The sequence below is a fragment of the Rattus norvegicus genome, chromosome 20 (genome assembly GCF_036323735.1).
Source record: "Rattus norvegicus strain BN/NHsdMcwi chromosome 20, GRCr8, whole genome shotgun sequence".
Classification (NCBI taxonomy): domain Eukaryota; kingdom Metazoa; phylum Chordata; class Mammalia; order Rodentia; family Muridae; genus Rattus; species Rattus norvegicus.
Genome location: NC_086038.1, coordinates 27,967,445 through 27,986,153, shown reverse-complemented (window position 1 = coordinate 27,986,153; position 18,709 = coordinate 27,967,445). Strand labels below are relative to the sequence as shown.

The window sequence follows — 18,709 nt, the reverse complement described above, 5'->3', positions numbered from 1 at the left end:
GCAATTGTGTGTGTGTGTGTGTGTGTGTGTGTGTGTGTGTGTATGTGTGTGTTGTAGGTGGGAGTAGTAAACACCAACTTCTAATCTCAGAGTTGGGATTTCCTTTGGAGGAAGGAAAATCACCCTGATTCAGTGTGGATAATAAAATAGTAGCAAGGCTGGGATGAAGGTCACTGTCATTCATAAAAGAGATGGTAGTAGCCTAGGCTAGACCTGAAAAGCCTCAGTTACTGATTAGTAGGGAAGTGCAGGTTCCAGCATAAGGAAAGGTCAGATACGAGGTAGTTTTCTTCCTTGGATAAAAGCTAAATAATGGTCTTAATTGAGGTAGTAATGGTTAGAGAGGGAGATGAATTCTCTTTGGGGCCATGAGTTTTAATGCCTGTACGGAAAGCTTGTGTGTCCTACACAACTGATGGGGGCACTGAGACAACACTGGCATTCGTGTGGTAACTGAAGCTGGAAAGATGTAAAATTGCTTGGAGAATATGTAGGCTGAGAAGCCCAGATTCTGGAGCAAAACACTTAGAAACTTTTGAAGAGTGAACAGAGGAAGAGCTGAGTATGACTCAAAGTTAGGTCTAGGCAGACAGTGTCACACACCTTTAGTCCCAGCACTAGGAGGTGGAGGCAAGAGATCTCTGTGAGTTTGAGGCTATCTTGGTCTACATAGTGAGTTCCAGGTGAGCCAGGGCTATGTAGCAAGACCTTGTCTCAAAAAAAAAATGGACAGACAGACAGACAACTAGAGAAGTACATTAAAGCCATTAAAGCTAAAGAGGGAAATGTTTAACCAATGAAGTAATTACATCATGGAGTGCTGCTAAAAGAAGCAAGCTATGGGCCGAAATCCCCACTAATTTCAGCAGCAGACATAGTATGTGATCTAAGAGAGATGACAGTTGAGCCAGGCAAGGTAGATGTGATGCAAACACTGAGGAAGTGAATTAGTCAAACGACGAACACTAGGTTGCATTTAATCCAACTGCGACCTTCAGGGTCATTCTCTGATCTTGTGAGACTTTAATTTTCTTAGCTGTATTTGCAGCTCTATTTATTTTTATTTTTATTTTTATTTTTTTGTTGAAGAAGAGCGCATGGTTCTTTGGCTCCTGATATTAAAACCTTGCCATTGCATCTCAGTTTTGTGATGCGTTAGTGTTACCAGAAGCAGGCAATGTGTGCGGAGAACATAAGGGACAGAAATCATCTGTCACACCAAGTTCAGAGCCAGGGAACTTTACAAAGCCCACCCTACAGGTCCTGCTTTGTCTACTGCTCCCTTCCACAGTGAGCCCTCCAGACACACAGTCCTGTTCATGAATGGTATTTGATTTGTAGAGATACCACCCAGTCTTTTGAACATGAACCAAACTGAGAAACTGTATCCCTTTGCAGTGGCGGGTGTCTGAGAGTTAGGTTGTTTCCCAGTCAAGGTCTCCTCTAACCCATCCCGAGCCGGAACTTGCTCCGTGTGAACTGATCCTCTCTCCACCTTGACAGCTCTGGGATTATGAACCACTACCCCAGGCTGACAGGCTGTGAGAGAGAACAAGGGGCAGGGGTTTTACAAGCCTTTAAGCGTAAACATTTGACCAAATGATAATATGTGTATTCTACCACTGACCTTCCTTCCTTCCCTCCTGCCCCACCCTACCCAACCCCCACACCTGCACCCCAGCACCCGACCCCAACCCACAGGTCTGTTCCCAGTCTACTCCTAGTCTGTCCAGAGCACCTGCACTGCTCTCCTTAGCCCACAGAATTCCATGTTGTGTGAGGTGCTGCAGAAGTCAGAGGAGAGAGTTAGATCCTCTGGGATGGAGTTACAGACTGTTGTGAGTTTCCATGTGGCTGTTGGGAATTGAACCTGGGTCCTCTGGATGAGCAGCCAGTGCTCTTAACCAATGAGCCATCTCTGCCTACAGAATTCCAGATACTCTGTTTTATGCTTAAAGCCCTTGTTGCACTATGACTGGCTCTAAGTGTTTATGGTGACAACCCAGTGACTTCTAAGCCTCTTTGAAGCAACACTCTTGGTAAATGTGCTTGTTTATTCTTATTTTATTAATATAGAAGTCAAAGCCAAAGCTACTTTGTGGAACTTACACTTTAAAGGAGTGTCTCTGTAGTAATGGGTGTTGTGACCCTCCTTGTAAATCCTACTTTACATCCTGAACATAACCCCCTCCCTCCTCTCCTCCCAGTCCCACTCTTACAGCATCCCCCGACCCCAAAGAAAAGGAAGCCTTGCTTTAGTACCACCCCACCTTGGGACATCCAGTCAAAGCAGGGCTAAGAGCACATCCACTCTCACGAGGCCCAGCCAGGCGGTCCAGCTAGGGGAAGGGGATCCAATGGCAGGCACCAAAGTCAGAGACAACCCCACTCCAATGTTAGGGGATCCACATGAAGACCCAGTTGCACGTCTGCTACAAATGTGTAGAAGGCCTGGGTCTGGCCCCTATGTCCTCTTGGGTGGAGGTTCTGCCTCTGTGAGCCTCCATGGGCCTTTTCTTGATACAGTTAAAGCTGACAGCCTTTGGGGATTACCCTGTAGGCTGTTAACCAAGAAGTCTAACATTTGCCCTGCAATCCAACGTGTGGGAAAGAGGAGGACCTGGGGCTTCTCTTAGAAAGTAGTATTATAATGAAGGTCTGTGTATTCCATGCAGAGTTGTTGCTCGAAACTCTTCTATTTCTTTCCTTCCAAAGGCTTAGTATTTAAAGGAAGATGCAAAGATCTTCAGACTCCCTGTTGACTATGTCTCGCTCCGTTATTTTAAAGACAGCAACCTTGGGCGTTTATCTGTGGAAACTGTTGGTGTGATGATGTGCTCCAAGCCTTAGCTCCAAGAATTCTATCTTTTCTTTAAATCCCCTCTGCCTCCTTTAGAGATCTGTGGTTAGCTTGTCTTTTGCATAACAGAAAGAAGATAATTGCTATAAAGATGCCAAGTGAAAACGCTAATCACTTAATATACCATCATTGCTGTCTGTAGAAGAAGCCTATGTGTTTACATACCAGAGGCTGGGAATGCTGGGCTAAGGATTCTTTCTGAGAAGGAAAATGATAATCTTTTCAAACGTGTCTAGATGTTGCAGATATGGCTGGTGTTGGTATTGGGTGTTTTGTTTGACCTGTTCCTGGGAAAGCAGCCTCTGCTCTGTTGCGGGTTGGTCTGACGCTGCTTGTCAGTATTCTAATGCTAAATACCGGTTCCTTGGGACTAGTGCCCTGAAACAGATGTACCCAAGGGATGTACCCAGTCACCCCCCCCCCAAGTTATCCCTGATTGGTGAATATAGATGCCTACAGCCTAGAGCTGGGCAGAATTGGGATGAACAGGATCTGGGGTTCCCAGGCTTCAGGTCTGGGGAGGAAGAGAGAGAGGAAGGTGGAGAGAGCAAAAGATGCCATGGGGTAAGAATCATAAAATCACAGTTATGACAGCTGGCCAATTGAATTTAAGAGCAGCCCAAATGGAACATGGCAAGTTATACTGTGGGTTTGTCCATAGAGAAATAGACATTGTGGCATAGAGAGTAGATCTGCCTAGGTCTTGTGCTGATTAAGGCTTATTGTAAATATAAAGGCTGTGTGTCTTTTATCCAGGAACTGAATGGTCAAAGACGGCATAGAAACCCTGGTCGAGACTAAGTATTTCCTACAACACTATTCTTTGAGTGTGTACTCAGTTGTTGTTTTTTAACTTTCTATGTCAAATCTCAAGTCACGTATCTGTGTCCGTGAAGTATGAGCTCTAATGGTGATGTCTGCCCCGCCACAAACACACAACTTACCCGTGGCAGCGGTTTTCAGACATCTGGACGTCAAGCAGCATAATCCTGCAATCCCAGCTAAAGGCATCTTCCCAGCTTCCCGCAGGAGGCAGTCTCCAGACTAATGTATGAGGAGAAGAAACAGCCAGGGCCCGATCGGCTTGCTGAGATGAACAACGAGCCAGGACGCTGAACAGGCCTTGCTAGTTAGACAGCTTGTGTGATAGCTTCCTGCGCGGAGCGGTGACCAGCCAGATCCAGGTTGTCTGGTTAAAGGAAGAATAGACTAGGGTGGGCAGCCATCCTTGAGATGGCTAACTCGTCTTCTGGGATTGTGGTACAAAAAATCCTGAGGAGGGGGCTGAAATCATGTTCCTATGAGCCTGACTAAAGTCCACTGCACAAGAGTGACTAGAAAAACTTTCTCAGAAATTATTTTTAGCAGAAAACATAAAATGAGCACACCTCAGCACCCAGCCAGAATGCCTACAAATGGAGACACTCCCAAGAGATTTCCAGAAAGACCACCTAGGAAGTAGCCCCACAGTGAAGACTGCTCTACCTCTGTCTTGAAAGAGTCGTACAGTGCTGAGCAATACAAAATTAAGGCTATATAACGAGTGACTAAAATCACCTAGCCATGGAACATTGGGAGGCCATCCCCCAACTCAGCCTACAGAGACCCAGAAATGACAGAGATGAAGTCAGCAGCTGGTGTTCAAATGGCAGATGTGGCTATGGCCCTTACTAAACTCAGGAAGGAACGGGGAAATACAGTGTTAATGTGAAGACAGGGATGAGACATTAGAAAAGACAAAGTAATTTTCTAGAGATTGTTTGTTTGCTCATAGTTTGCTTCTTAATATCTAAAATTTAAAAACCATATAGAGCCAGAAAGTGGTGGCACGCACCTTTAATCCAAGCGCCGGGGAAGCAGAAGCAGGCGGATCTCTGAGTTCCAGGCCAGTCTGGTCTACAGAGCAAGTTCCAGGACAGCCAGCGCTACACAGAGAAACCCTGTCTTGAAAAACCAACAACCAGTCAGTCAGTCAGTCAGTCAGTCAGTCAGTCAGTCAATCAGTCAATTAAAACAAAACCATACAGGAGGAATTAAGAAGGTAGGGGACAGGGGAATAGTGCTAAGGTGATCCAGAAGCTGAGCGGGAAGGACTTGAAATACATGAAGAAGGGTCACCAAGTGTCATGATTGACCGGAAGCATAGTTAGGGCTCTCAGTGTCAAGACTACCACATGATTGACCGGAAGCATAGTTAGGGCTCTCAGGAAGAGGGTGGAAGACAGACAGGAAATTAAATAAGATTTTTCTCCAAATTTGGTGAACACGGTGAATGCTCCGCTCTCCGACATGCATCTGTTTAAGTAGAACAATCACGAAGGAAAACAAGTGACGTCACAATCAGCCCATTGAAAACCATGCTGAGCAGGGACCACAAAGAGCACACGGAGGAACACGGATCCCAGATAGAATAAAGATACAAAAAGCCCGAACTCCATGTTCCAGGTACGACAGGATGATGGAGCTAATTCTTCCAAAAGTGCCAAAAGGGGAGAAGAGAATCTGTCAGCTAGATTTTCTCTTACACACTAAAAATATCTTCCAAAACTCAAGGTGCAGTGACTTTCTTAGACATACAAAAATGGAGAGAACCCACTGGCAGTGCATTTGTGCAGCAGTCATGTTTAAGGTGGCTCTTCAGACAGAAAGGAGGCGGTGGCTTGGGGCACTGAACGAAGCACAAATGCTTTGCAAACGGTCACTTTAGTATTTAGAGAATAATGCGTGCTTTGTTCAGTATAGGCCCAAAGATTTCACAAATACCAATTTGCAGGAGGCTGAATCTGCCACAGATGGACGCTAACTGTGGCACAAGAACATTCCAGTCATCGTAGAAGCTTCATTGATGATAGCTAAGACTTTCTGTCAAGGGCGTGAAGAGAAGTTGCAGTGGGTTTTACATTGGAATAGGGCATGGGAGGATGGAGATACGAGGGTGGACCCATTACTTTCCATTAACCTAGAATTTTTAAAAATACCGCTCAGTGATACAAACAAATGAACTACGGTCGCATAGAGCATGGATGTGTCAACCATGCCATGGGAAAGCCGCCATTTACAAAGAGTTGCTTGTCATAGAGCACCAGTAGCACCTTGATACAACAAAATCCGATACAGGAGCTCTACAAAACCTAGGGCTTTGCAGGGGCGGGGCTGAGGGAATTGTGGGGAATCGTAGGGATGTTTTTGAGACAGTCATCAAATGTCCGTTGAAAATGAGAATGGTTGGGGGTTTGTTGTTGAGACAGGCAAGAGCACGGGAGTGGGTAGCAGCTCTGGGAAGTCCGATGCTTTCTGAATCTCCACGGCAGTTCCTCCTGATCTAGTTTTGAGGTGTGCAGTGCTACTGAGAACAACAGAGGAGCCTTTCGATGCTTCAAGTGAGCTCATTAGCACTTCGTGGCCAGTTAGTGCGCTGCTAGAGTGGTTTGTTTCCTTTCTTCCTTACAACATTCTGAGAATTAGGAGCCCACTCTCTATGTAGGAAAAAGAAGACATGAAGCCAAAGGAAGTTATGTAATTCCCAAAGATCCCGCACCAAGACGCAACCCCAGTTCCTACTCCAAAGCCTTTTCCTCTCCTTCTGGCTTCAACTTTAAGTGTTTAGCTGCTAATGTGAGGCTTGGGACTGAAAACGTTGCTTTAAAAATATATCTGAAAATTATTCTTAGGGAAGGTTTTCTGAGATTCATTTTACTAAGGCTCTGTGCATCAAAACTGCCAAGAAAGGAGAAGGGAAATAAGCAATGCAGTTCCTACGGTGTAGCTTGTTGGTGGCTCCGGTTCTCCCCTTCCTACATCAACGCTGTGAGATTCTGTTCTGAGTTCACTCCCGGGTGATCTTACGAGGATGCTCACATGCACCCCAAAGGGGCTGGTTTGTGTCTTATCGCTTTGCGTGTCTGTGTTGTATAACTGAATATTTAGCTATTCTGTTATACCGTAAATTTATCATTCTGAGGAAGAGCCTCAGTTCTCGGCAGACTTTGGGACTCTGGATGGCAAGACCTCCTCCAGGTCAATCTCCTGCATCTGCTCCTTTGGCTACTTACTAGAACCGTGCCAGATAGGACCAGGCCGTGACTCAGCCACACCCGGAGCTCCCTGTGTTGTATACCACAAAAGCATCTCTCTGGCCCACTCAGAAGACAAGTCCCTTGTGCACTTTTCCATATCTGAAACAGTCCCTTGATCTATTCAAGCTCCAATGAGTCTGTTCCCAGATTAACTCTAAAAATTCTTGTTCTTAAACCTTCCTTAAAAACATCTTAAGTCACACTAATGGTAGTATGTATTCCCACCACAAGTAGGGAAAACGATGAGGAGATTTTACTTATAATAAAATCTAACCGTTATATGTTTGTGGGTCTTTTTGCTCAGACGTGACGGTGGTTTATCAAAATGGTTTACCGGTGATATCTGTGAGGCTACCTTCTCGGCGAGAACGCTGCCAGTTCACACTCAAGCCTATCTCGGACTCCGTCGGGGTGTTTCTCCGACAACTGCAAGAGGAGGATCGGGGAATCGACCGCGTTGCCATCTATTCCCCAGGTATAGTCGGGCCCACTTTTAATTCCTCCTCCTCATGCCCCACCCCAAGCAGCTCGGTACAAAAGGATATTGTCCTGTTAGCATCAGAACGCATGGGAGTTTTTGCTTTGTGGAAGACAAAGCCCTTTCCGTCCCAGTGGTCCGGGGACATAACGGCTCCATGTCAGCAGATGTGTGCCCACAGGGAGGCTCATTCAAAAGCAGCTCACATCGAATGTCACCACAAGGACAGCAGGCAGTCACACTTCATGTCTTTGAGGCCTCTTGTCATTACCGTAGGCGCGGAATATGTTTTCCGGCAATTGAACCTTCAAATGTTTACCAAAATAGGGTCTGTGATTTGAGAGTATACAATAAGACACTAAAACCTCTCATTTGATGTAACATCTGTTTATTTAAGTGCCAAAAAAATTGTTTTCGCTTTGACTTAGAAAAGTCTTTCAAACCTACAGAAAGATTGAGACAAGTACCCATTTACCCTTCGCTGGTGTCACCAGCTACGAAAGCTGCCGACTTCTGTCCTTTGAGTTTTAACTGCGTGCTTTAAACACTCCAAGCTCACCTAGTCACATCCTTGGCACAGCCATTTGCTGCACTTTGCTCCCTATCTCATCCCTCCCTGCTGAATTAATTAGCAACTTCTCCATGGTGGCTGAGTACCATGGTTACTCACCAGCTTCCAAGGTAAAGGCGGGCATCATACCACTCTATAGGTGAGGCAGATTCCAGCTGAGCCGGTCGGTCTCTTTGTGAGCAACAGTTGCCACAGCTTGTTGCCACAGCTGCAGGGAGAGCGACTGTTAAATCATCCAATTTGGCCTAAACACAAAGAGCATCTGTTATACAACCTAATCTCTGCCCAGCATAGGCCTGGGGTGAGCAAAGTTAACAGAGACGTAGAAGAGATGAGAGCACTTTAAAGCTATTTGAGATTTGGGGGTTTATGTTGTGTTTTTATTTCTAATCGTTCTTAAATAATTATGGACCCATGACACGTTTTATTTAAATCGTTCACAGATGGTGTTCGAGTTGCTGCCTCCACGGGGATAGACCTCCTGCTCCTCGATGACTTTAAGCTTGTCATTAATGACTTAACATACCACGTACGGCCACCAAAGAGAGGTAAAAACAGCTTGAGTAAGGTTTGTTAATGTGGAAGACCTTTGGGAAGAACTTAGTTTTCCCATGAGTAGCCTGGGGGAACAGACAACACTGTCTTCCCACTCAGTGCAGGGGACCGTTCTGGTTCAGAGGGCATGAGTGTCTGTCTATGCCTTCAACACTTGACTTCCACCTCAGTCCTAGAGAGCCTGCTCATTCCATTTCACTTACCAGAAAGTCCTAACCATAAGCTCCTTCCTGACCCATTTTTTTCTTCTCTTTATTTTTTATTATACGTGTGTGTGTGTGTGTGTGTGTGTGCGTGCACGCGCGCGTGTGTGTCTGTCTGTCTGTCTGTCTGTCTACCATTGGATACTAGTAAAGGACAACTCTTGGGAATCAGTTCTTTTCCTCCATCATGAAAGTACCTTGTTTTTAAAACAAAATGCCAAACATTCTGTTTACCAACTGAAAACTCGGGACCCAGACTGTGGTGACAGCCTACAGCTCACAGAGGCAGGAGCAGCACCAGCTAACCTTCCTGCTCCACCGTTGTGCCAGAGGAGAAAGCTCTTTCTCCTTCTCCTTGCTGGCGTAACACCCTCCAGCCCGATGGCCACCTTTCCACATGTGTGTTCCACCCCTGTGGCTGGTTGCTTGCTCTGCCTCTTGACCAATGGCTGACTTTATCTAATCCTGTTTACAGAAAGCTCCTGGGTTAAAGGTGTGTCCCAAGGGCTGAGCAGACCACTAGAAGCAGGACTTTTCAGTGACTAACACGATCTCAAGGTTCACAGTGTGATCAAATACCTGGCAGCAGTCCCTCAGACCGAGCTCTGGTGCTCAGGTGGCAGCAGGCACGGTGACCCACTGACCCACTGACCCACTGACCCACTGAACTAACCCACCAGCCTTTCCCTTTCCTTGCAGAAGGATCTCAGTTGACTTACAGTTCCAGAGGAACACTGTCTATCATGACGGAGACATGTGACTCTTACACACTAAGCTAATATGCAGGGAATCTCTATGCTTAAGTAAGGGTTTCTCTGTTCTATTAAACACTGTGCTAGGTATTAGTCATTTCTCTTTCTCTGATGGTTTACATCCAGCAGTCTAAAGTCAGGTATTGTACAGACATGACTTGGGTTAGTAAGTGCACGGGAATTATTAATACAAACTGTATTAGATAGACCTGACTTACAAAAAGTATGTCTAAGTTTACCTTAAGCATATACAGAACCTAAACACATCACATATGACTGAACAAAATCATCTCACACAAAGTCTGCTTTATCATAAAATTCCAATAATCTCATCTACAACACACAGCTGGGTATTTTTTAGACATAGTTAAATGCACATATGTAAAACACGGTGTCAAACAAAACTCACTAGCAACACATGTAGCATATGATAGACTGTTGATTGATTATCTCTGTGATCCATGACTGAGTGGAAACAGCTATTGGCAGGCTCTGACAAATATCACTAACATGAAAAAAGGACCAGATTTCAAGGAATCCAGATTGCTGCTGAATTCATAGTCCCCACTATAAAACTCAGAATGTTCCGAGTCCTACGGCTGTCCATGACCCTTAGGAACTTCTGACATACACATACTTACTTATTTATGTGTGGAGGGGAAAAGTGGTGTTCATCTTGGGGACACATTTTTTTTCTTTTTTTTCTTTTTCTTTTTTTTCCGGAGCTGGGGACCGAACCCAGGGCCTTGCGCTTGCTAGGCAAGCGCTCTACCACTGAGCTAAATCCCCAACCCCTTGGGGACACATTTTAAGAGGGCACCAAAGCAAGGTAATACTTCAATGGCCTGTTTTTACACACACACACACACACACACACACACACACACACACACACACTCACTCACACACACACTTGCACACACACTCACACACACACTCACACACACTCACACACTCACATACACACTCACACACTCACACACACTCACACACACACTCACACACACTCACACACACTCACACACACTCACACACACTCACACACACTCACACACACACTCTCACACTCACACACACTCACACACACATAAACACACACTCACACTCACACACACACACTCACACACACACACACTCACACACACACACACACACACATACATAAACCGTGTGCTTCAGTATTGCTGGTTTTTTTCATCTCCAGCTCCGTGTGGTTCTGCCCTGCGTCGATGCCCAGCAGCCCCTCTGAAATAGCATTGCTTCTTATGTCTCTGGACCATCTCTCTCTCTCTTTGCCCTGAGATATTTGTCATTTCCCCTTCCAAATGCCCCTTCCACAGTCTCTGCTCATACACGAACTTCCTAGGCCAGAGGTTCTCAGCCTCCCTCATGCTGCCACCCTTCAACACAGTCCCCATAGTCTGGTGACCCATAACCATAAAATTACGGTTGCCACTCCGTAAGTGTAAGTTTGCCGTTGTTGTGCATCTCAATGTGAATGTCTGATATGCCATCCCTAAAGGGGTCGAGACCCACAGGTTGAGAACCACCCTCCTAGGACATCTCTTTTTAATCCTACTCTGAATTTTACTAAAGCCAGCCCATAGAGGCACACACCATTAACCCCAGCGCATAGGAGGCAGAGGCAAGCTGATCTCTATGAGTTCAAGGCCAGCCTGATCTACACGGTGAGTTCCAGGACAGTAGGGAACACGCAAATTTTTGTCTCAAAAAAAATTTTTTTTAAATATATCAAAGAAAATGTTCAGCGTGGAAGTCTGACACCCCCAATACAGTCCATGTTGGCCTTACCAGATCAGATCACCCCACATCCCATCGTGGTCCCTTTCTCCCCACTCCTTCCTCTCCTCCATTTTCTCATGTTAAAATCATCATGTCAGCTTGCCCATGACACCCCAAAGGATCCTGCTCATTCTTCCTCTGGCTCCAAACAAACTGAAAGAGATTAGCCTCTGAATTCTGCTTCTTCTTTTTCTCTGTAAATGCCCTCCGAGAGGGCGGGCTGTGACTCACGGTCACTCCATGTTGAAGGAATTAAGGAACCAAACGGGGAACATTTTCTTTGCCAGAGGCCAGACTTCCTTGTCTGACAACAGGAAACGAATGAATGAGCGAGTGAACGAGTGAAGTGTAACACTCAGGAAAGTAAATATGTGTTTCCATGTGCAGAGCACACACTAAGGGCTTTCATTTGGCATTATGACCAAATAATGATCCAGTAATGATCCAATAATGTGTCGGTGCTTTCAAACGGAAATAAATGCTCGCTCTCTCTCTCTCTCTCTCTCTCTCTCTCTTTCTCTCTCTCTTTTTAATAAAGCTGCTCTCAAGCAGATTAAGGAAAACTAAAGCAGAAACTGATTGTAGGAGGAATTAATATTTGATTCACGGGCGATTTTTTTTTCTTTTTCTGTGACTCAAAACTATGAGGTATCTGCCCAGCTTCACTAGAAATTGATTGGGATATGAAGTTCTCAGGGGTCAAAAGTCTAAAATCTATGGAGAGAACTGTAACCCAAAGGGTGAGGTTTGGTAAACTCAGCAGGATTCTGGAAGATTTTTTTTTTTATCTTTGGTCTTTGAGCCAGTCTTACAATAGAGCTGAGGCCAGCCTCAGATTATCAATCCTACCGCCCCTCCCCCTCTCCTTCCGCCCCTCCCCTCTCTACCCCTCCCCTCCCCTCTCCTAACCCTCCCCTCTCTTACCCCTCCCCCTCTCCTACCACCCCTCTCCTCTCCTACCCCTCCCCTCTCCTACCCCTCCCCTCTCCTACCACCCCTCCCCCTCTTCTACCACCCCTCCCCTCTCCTACCACCCCTCCCCTCTCCTACCACCCCTCCCCTCTCCTACCCCTCCCCTCTCCTACCACCCCTCCCTTCTCCTACCCCTCCCCTTCCCCTACCACCCCTCCCCTCTCCTACTGCCCCTCCCCCTCTCCTACCCCTCCCCTCTCCTACGGCCCCTCCCCTTCCCTTGCCATCCCTCCCCCTCTCCTACCCCTACCCCTCTCCTACGACCCCTCCCCCTCTCCTAACCCTCCCCTCTCCTACCCCTCCCCCCTCCCCTTCCCCTGCCATCCCTTCCCCTCTCCTACCATTGCTCCCCTTTTCCTACCATCCCTCCCCTTCTGCTGTCACCACATGTCTGGCTTCATACATAGCTTTAAAAAATTGTGTGTGTGGTGGCATAGTGTGGCTTTTGAGAACTAAAAATACTCTGGATGTCGTATAAACTATCACACATGCCAGGATCCAGAGACAGAGGGCTCATTCTCAGCCCAGAATGGCCACATGCCATGTTTACAAGGGCTGTAGGTGGTGTGGGTCCTTAAATGTTGACATCCCTGTGCCTAAGCCAGGGGAACAAGAGGACCTGTATTCCAGGTTGGAACAGGGAGACGTGTCATAGCAGGAGGGCTAGTCACCAACTCTGCCACATTCTTTTAGTAGTCACGGCTGGTGGCCACTGACATCTCAAACAGAAGTGAGACCATAGAAAGGAACACGAAGCCCAAAACACAGCTAACTGCCTTTCTCTTCCTGGAAAGGAAGGGAACCCGTGTCACAAGAGGATCCGACTTCCCCACTAGGAGAATCATCAAGATTGGCACCACTAAAGCCAGTTCCCATTTAGCCATCCGGGAAGCTGGAGCACTAGCTCACGTCCTAATGATATGGCTCAGGAGTGAGGTCGAAAAGCAAACTAACCAGGGATAATGACTGCCTCGTTAGAGACCAGAGAGCCAACTCATAGCTCATTATATTAGCATAGCTCTCTGCCGTTATTATTCTGGGACTGCTGGTGTGTGCAGAGTGTGTACACAACAGTGTGTGTGTATGTGTTGTGTGTGTGTGTGTGTGTGTGTGTGGCATGCAGGATCCAGCCCTCAGTTCTATTGCTAAGCCATTGCTAAGCTTTTGCATTTCCTATGACTTCATCTTCAGTGACTTCTCCAGGTCAGGGGTTGGGGTTTCAGTTGTCACCTGTGTCTCGACAGTACCTTACAGTCACATCATCCTTGTTAAGGCAACCTGACAAATGAATCATAAACTCTGACTCTACTAAGGCTTTACCAGTGCAGACTCCAAAAGATAACTTCACTTTCGGCCAGGTAGAATCCATCTCTGTGACCTATAGCTTATCACTGTCCAGTTTTTAAGTTGCTGTTAGTAAGCATTGGGTGGTATGTTACTTTGTTGTTATGGTGTAATGGGTAACACCTTCATAAGGTTCAGCTCCAAAAGTCTAAAATATTCTTACATAAACTCACCCAATCCCTGTCCCCAGCTTTCCTTTATGGCACAGAAGCATGTTTTGGGCAAATGGCGACATATCACACACTATTTGTATCATTTATTGGTCACATTTCAGTTCATGGAGCAGAGCCATGTGAATATTATAAGATAAAGACCATGGCAAGGGGCTGGGGAGAAAGTTAGTCAGGAAGTGCTTGCCTCATTCGCAGTTCTCTGAACATGCAGGAAGAGCCCAGCGTGGTGGCCATACCCAGAGCTGGGGAGGCAGAGACAGGCAGATCCCTGGGCTCACGGACCAAGTGGTCTAACCTAATGGTAAGCCCAGGTCAGACCTGTGTCAACGATAGTGAACCATGTTCTGAGGATGACACTTGAGGCTGTCCTCCAGCCTTTGCACACACATGCACATACATGAGTACACATGTACCCATACACAGGCATGAAAATATTCGTGGTAGGAAGAAGACCACTGACAGTTACAGCTATAGCTGAAGAAGAGAGGATCTAAAAGGGGAGCTTAGAGGATCAGGGAAAAGTCAGAAATGTTGATGCTTTGGCACCATGGATGAACCATGGTGGTTAAGAACCTGGAAATACATGCATGTCCAGGTTTTAATGGAGGACTGTGATGAAGCACTTTAATGTAGGTAGAGAAATCCTTCTGTGTTGTTAAATGGAACTTTCCGGCACAGGGCTTTGAGTTTAATTCCCAGTGCCCCAAAAGAAAACTCTGTGATATTAAAATGTTTTGTTTCTGCCCTGTCAAATATAGTACATAAGTAAGTAGACTGTAGCTGAAGAGCTGGATTTTTCAGTAATTTAAATTTGACACCTGGGAAGGCATAGAGTGTTAGTCAGAAGATTAAACAGACAGACAGACAGACAGAAGTTCAATAAGTTCACCAACGCATTGTATTGTTGAACAACACTAAGAGTAGATTTTGTATTCTCATTACAAAAAGTGTGTGAAATAATAAATATTTAGTCATTTCACAGTGTATGTATTTCAAAAATAGCATATTGATTTTATATATATACATATATATCTGTGTATATACACACACACACACACACACACACACACACACGCACACACACACACGTTTTACTCAATAGTTAAAAATATACAGAAGCATGTGGCTAGTGGCCCCATGTTGGACAGGCCATTTTTAGAAGGTTCTGGGCCTGGGTTTGCTGCTAACCAACAAATGCTGCAAACGCGAGGGAGAGCGGGTACAGCTAGTAGCAGCAGACATCTCTGGTCGGCCTCACTCCTAACCTCAGCATCGTCCAAGTGTGGTGCTGTCGGCTTCACTTCTCCTCCCAAAAATCTCACAGCCACGCAGAGAAAGGCATTCTGGGAAAAACACTCCAATTTTGCACATTGACCAGCCATAAAAGCCTAACTAACCCGCTTCCCTCACCTAGTAAGAGGCTCTAGGGCCCTTCCGGGCCAGTTAGTAAGGAATTCCTCCTTCTCCACAACCGCCTGCTGTATTTGTCTGGATGAGGTCTGTCCTGTATCCGTGTATCACCCCCTCCATCCCCCTCCCCTGTCCATCATCTGTCCGTCCTGTGCCCCACCCACCCACCCACCCCAGTCCTCCATTGCTTGTTTTCTGATTTGCCAGCAGGACTTGGAGTCTTGATCTTTTGACACAGTTTTTACATGCAACTTTGAATGTATGGGAGGACAAGATGTAGAACTGTTGCGACAGAGGGAGTGTGGATCAGAGTTCAGATTTTAAAGAAGAAAAAACACCATTAAACATTAACATATATTAAAAGAAGTTTAAAAAGATAGACTTTGGAAGAAACTTTTCTATGACTGCAGAATGAGAAAACAACCCAGCAGAGTGGGGGTGGGGAGTGTACCACCTTAGTGAGCACGGAAGACTGATGGAAAATTACAGTTCAGAGGCATGGGGATGCTTGCCTGAGATCCCAGCTCAGGAGACAGAGGCAGAAGGGTCGTGAGATGAATTCAAGGCCAGCCTAAGCTGCATAATGAGACATTGTCTCTTAATCAATTAACTAATTCTGAATGGTAGAACCCATAGCCTGAGGGTTTTTTAACTAACACATTTTAATGACTTGCTAATAGAAGTTTCCTTTATTGTAAAACAAATGCAAACCTTGTTTCCAAAGACTGTGATCAAACACAAGACCAAGGGTTTGTCTGGGCTCATGCATGGTTCCAGTGCAATGCAAGTCCACAGCCATCATAACAGACTCCATGGAAGCACACGGGCAACTAGGCATGGAACTAGAGCGCATCTGGGGGCTGCATCTCCACCCAAAATAGGAGGCCATGAGCACTGGGCATGGCTTAAAGCCTCAAAGCCCACTTCCCATAACACACTCCTTCGACAAGGCCACCAACTGGGGACCAAGCATTCAAACAGCCGAGCCTATGGGGCCATTCTCACTCAAACCAACACAGCACAGGGTACTGTTTGGGAAAGAACCCTTTATCCACAGAGACTTCTTGTCAACTTCAGGATTTATCTTTTGGAAAGAGGGCTGAGTCCTAGGGGCTTGCAGCAGCTACACCTTGGCTCAGCTCTCGGCCTGGGAGTTAGGAGCAGTGGATTCCACCACATCACAGGAAGGTTCCAGACAGGTTACAGAAGAAACGCCATCCAGAATGGCGTGTCCTCGTGTGGAAATGCTGTATCCCATGTGAAATTGCCGCTTTGCCCCAGGGTGGGTCCTGTTGTCATGATGACTTGAAGATCCCACATTGAAGGCTTCATCATTTACTCTCCAGTCTACATCCTGGCCTTGCACAGACTGCTGTGATTAACTTTTTGAGATAATTATGCAATTGTGTCTGTTGGGATATTACTCTTTTTAGGACTGAGGATTGAACTGGCTACACAAGCTCCCCAGCCACACCCACCACGAGGGTTACCCTTCGAGTTTCCCTGGGCCATGTCTGTATTCATAGAACTTGAACGTCCATGAATAAAATAGTGGGTGTTGATTTCAGGGTTTGGAGTTGCCCTCATGTGACTTTACTTCCTTGATATGTAGACTGATTTTTTTAAAAAGCAGTTATTCAGTTTAATGCCGGAGGTCTCCTGTAATGGATGGAATGGCCATGTCATTTCCTAATAGTTCTGGGAATAGCATTCATCATTTAAAGTGTTCAGTGCTGCCTACATTTGTATTTATTTATGTAGGTGTGCAGGTTCACATGCTTTGAGTGTGTGCGTACTCGTCCACATGTGAAAGTCAGGGGACAGCCTGTGGGAATTACTTCTCTCCCTCTACCATGTTGTTCCCTGGGATTGAACTTGGGACATCAGGCTTGGTGGCAGGCACCTTTGCCCACTGAGCCATCTCCTGGCCAAGATATTCAATTGTTATTTTATTTTAAGGTTTTTTTTTATTCTTCTCTCATACATCACATCCTGACCCCATCACAACCCTTCCTTTTAGACCTCCTGAGCCATGAAAACGCAGAGACCCTGAACGATGTGAAGACGCTGGTCCAGCAGCTCTACACCACACTGTGCATTGAGCAGCATCAGCTTAATAAGGAGCGGGAGCTCGTGGAGAGGTTAGAGGACCTCAGACAGCAGCTGGCCCCCCTGGAGAAGGTGAGACTCCCTCAGCCTCCCCCTGCATTACCCTTTCCCGCAGTACGCATGGGCTTCTGTGTCTCACTGTGACACAATCGGGACCACTCGTTCAAATTGGTCCATTAACTTTTTGGTCTGAACCACTAAAAAAGTTTCCATCGCAGCCAGAAGAAAGGAAATTGAAGCTCAGCGATAGACCAAGAACCCCAAGGTCCATTTGTACCGCCCCGTACCAGATTTACCACTGCTGATACAAAGACTAGAATTACTGCTGACCCCGAGAGCTTCTGGTTGTAGAGGGTGTCAGATGAATAGTATATGGGACACTATTTATGTAAAGTTGTGCTATAGGAAATGTCTATGGTATTACTGATACAGAAAATAAACCCTAAAGCAGTGTAGATATGATCCAGGTTTCATTTATTTATTTATAAATCTGCCAACACCCGCACAACACAGTGAGCTCATGCAGACAGCAGAGGACAACAGGCAGGAGTCTGTTTTCTCCCTTAAGTGTGGGTCCCAGGAATCGAACTCACATCATCAACCTTGCTGGCAAGCTCCCTTACCCACTGAGCACCTCACAGCCACTATGATTCAGGTTTTAATGTGTCATTCACGTACCTGTACTCGTCTGTACTTACACAGGAAGGACACTACAGTTGTAGGCCCAGGACTGATTTTCTCCTTTCACTTTTTAGAAACATTAACCTGAATGTTTGTAACATTGCCAGTGCAGCCACAGCTCACTTACTGATGGGGACACATTCTGAGAAATGTCTCTACGAGATTCCACTGTGGGAACCTCACAGAGTGCATTTGCACAGAGATGGTGGAGGTCCTCATTCAGCTGGGCTCTCATTACAGTCTTAAGATCCGGTCGTCCTGCACGTATGAGGCTTGTGTAACAGCCTCTAACATAGCAACAGAAAGCAGAGGTGTTTAGAATCACCTTCCCCATAGCCTAGCTTCTCTTCAAGAATCACATCACCTTTTGATGTGCTAACAGTGCAGTGGCCTTACTTTCGCCAGCATCGCCACAAACATGTGAATCACACACTGTCTTTTGGGAGCACGTCGTATATGGGGTCCCTCACTGACCAAAACGGCAGTGTGGCGTGGGACTATATTTTCATTTTAAGAAACTGGATAATCAGGATTGAGGAGCAGAATAAGTACCTTTCACATTGTGCCTGTGCTCTCGTAAAGACAGTCGTTACTACATCGATACCACCATGTAGCACAATCCTGGGTGTCCTTGTCTGTGTCCCTTGTTAGAGGGGATTCTGCAGACGTCGTCCTGAGTCCATTCACTCAGCACCCACAGACTGCTCACCCTCTTGTCCTGG

The 18,709-nt window shown here is 46.1% G+C and overlaps 1 protein-coding gene and 1 long non-coding RNA gene across 5 annotated transcripts in view; one reads left to right on the top strand and one right to left on the bottom strand.

The window, feature by feature from the left end:
• The window catches only part of Mcu (mitochondrial calcium uniporter), a 162,584-nt gene that overhangs the window by 136,950 nt on the left and 6,925 nt on the right, over window positions 1–18,709 (top strand). For all 3 annotated transcript variants that reach the window (XM_039098623.2, XM_039098624.2, NM_001106398.1), the window contains 3 exons: window positions 7,241–7,411; window positions 8,429–8,533; window positions 17,218–17,378. In XM_039098623.2, the coding sequence (XP_038954551.1) occupies window positions 7,241–7,411; window positions 8,429–8,533; window positions 17,218–17,378 (437 nt within the window). The remainder of the gene's footprint in view (window positions 1–7,240; window positions 7,412–8,428; window positions 8,534–17,217; window positions 17,379–18,709) is intronic.
• On the bottom strand, window positions 1,702–8,432 carry LOC134483912 (uncharacterized). 2 transcript variants are annotated; one of them, XR_010061106.1, is made up of 4 exons: window positions 8,085–8,432; window positions 7,211–7,719; window positions 4,695–6,336; window positions 1,702–4,049 (listed from the first exon to the last, which is right to left on the bottom strand). It is a non-coding gene; the product is annotated as an uncharacterized LOC134483912 (long non-coding RNA). The 2 variants fall into 2 exon arrangements; XR_010061105.1 differs by lacking the exon at window positions 1,702–4,049 and having other exon boundaries at window positions 5,930–7,719.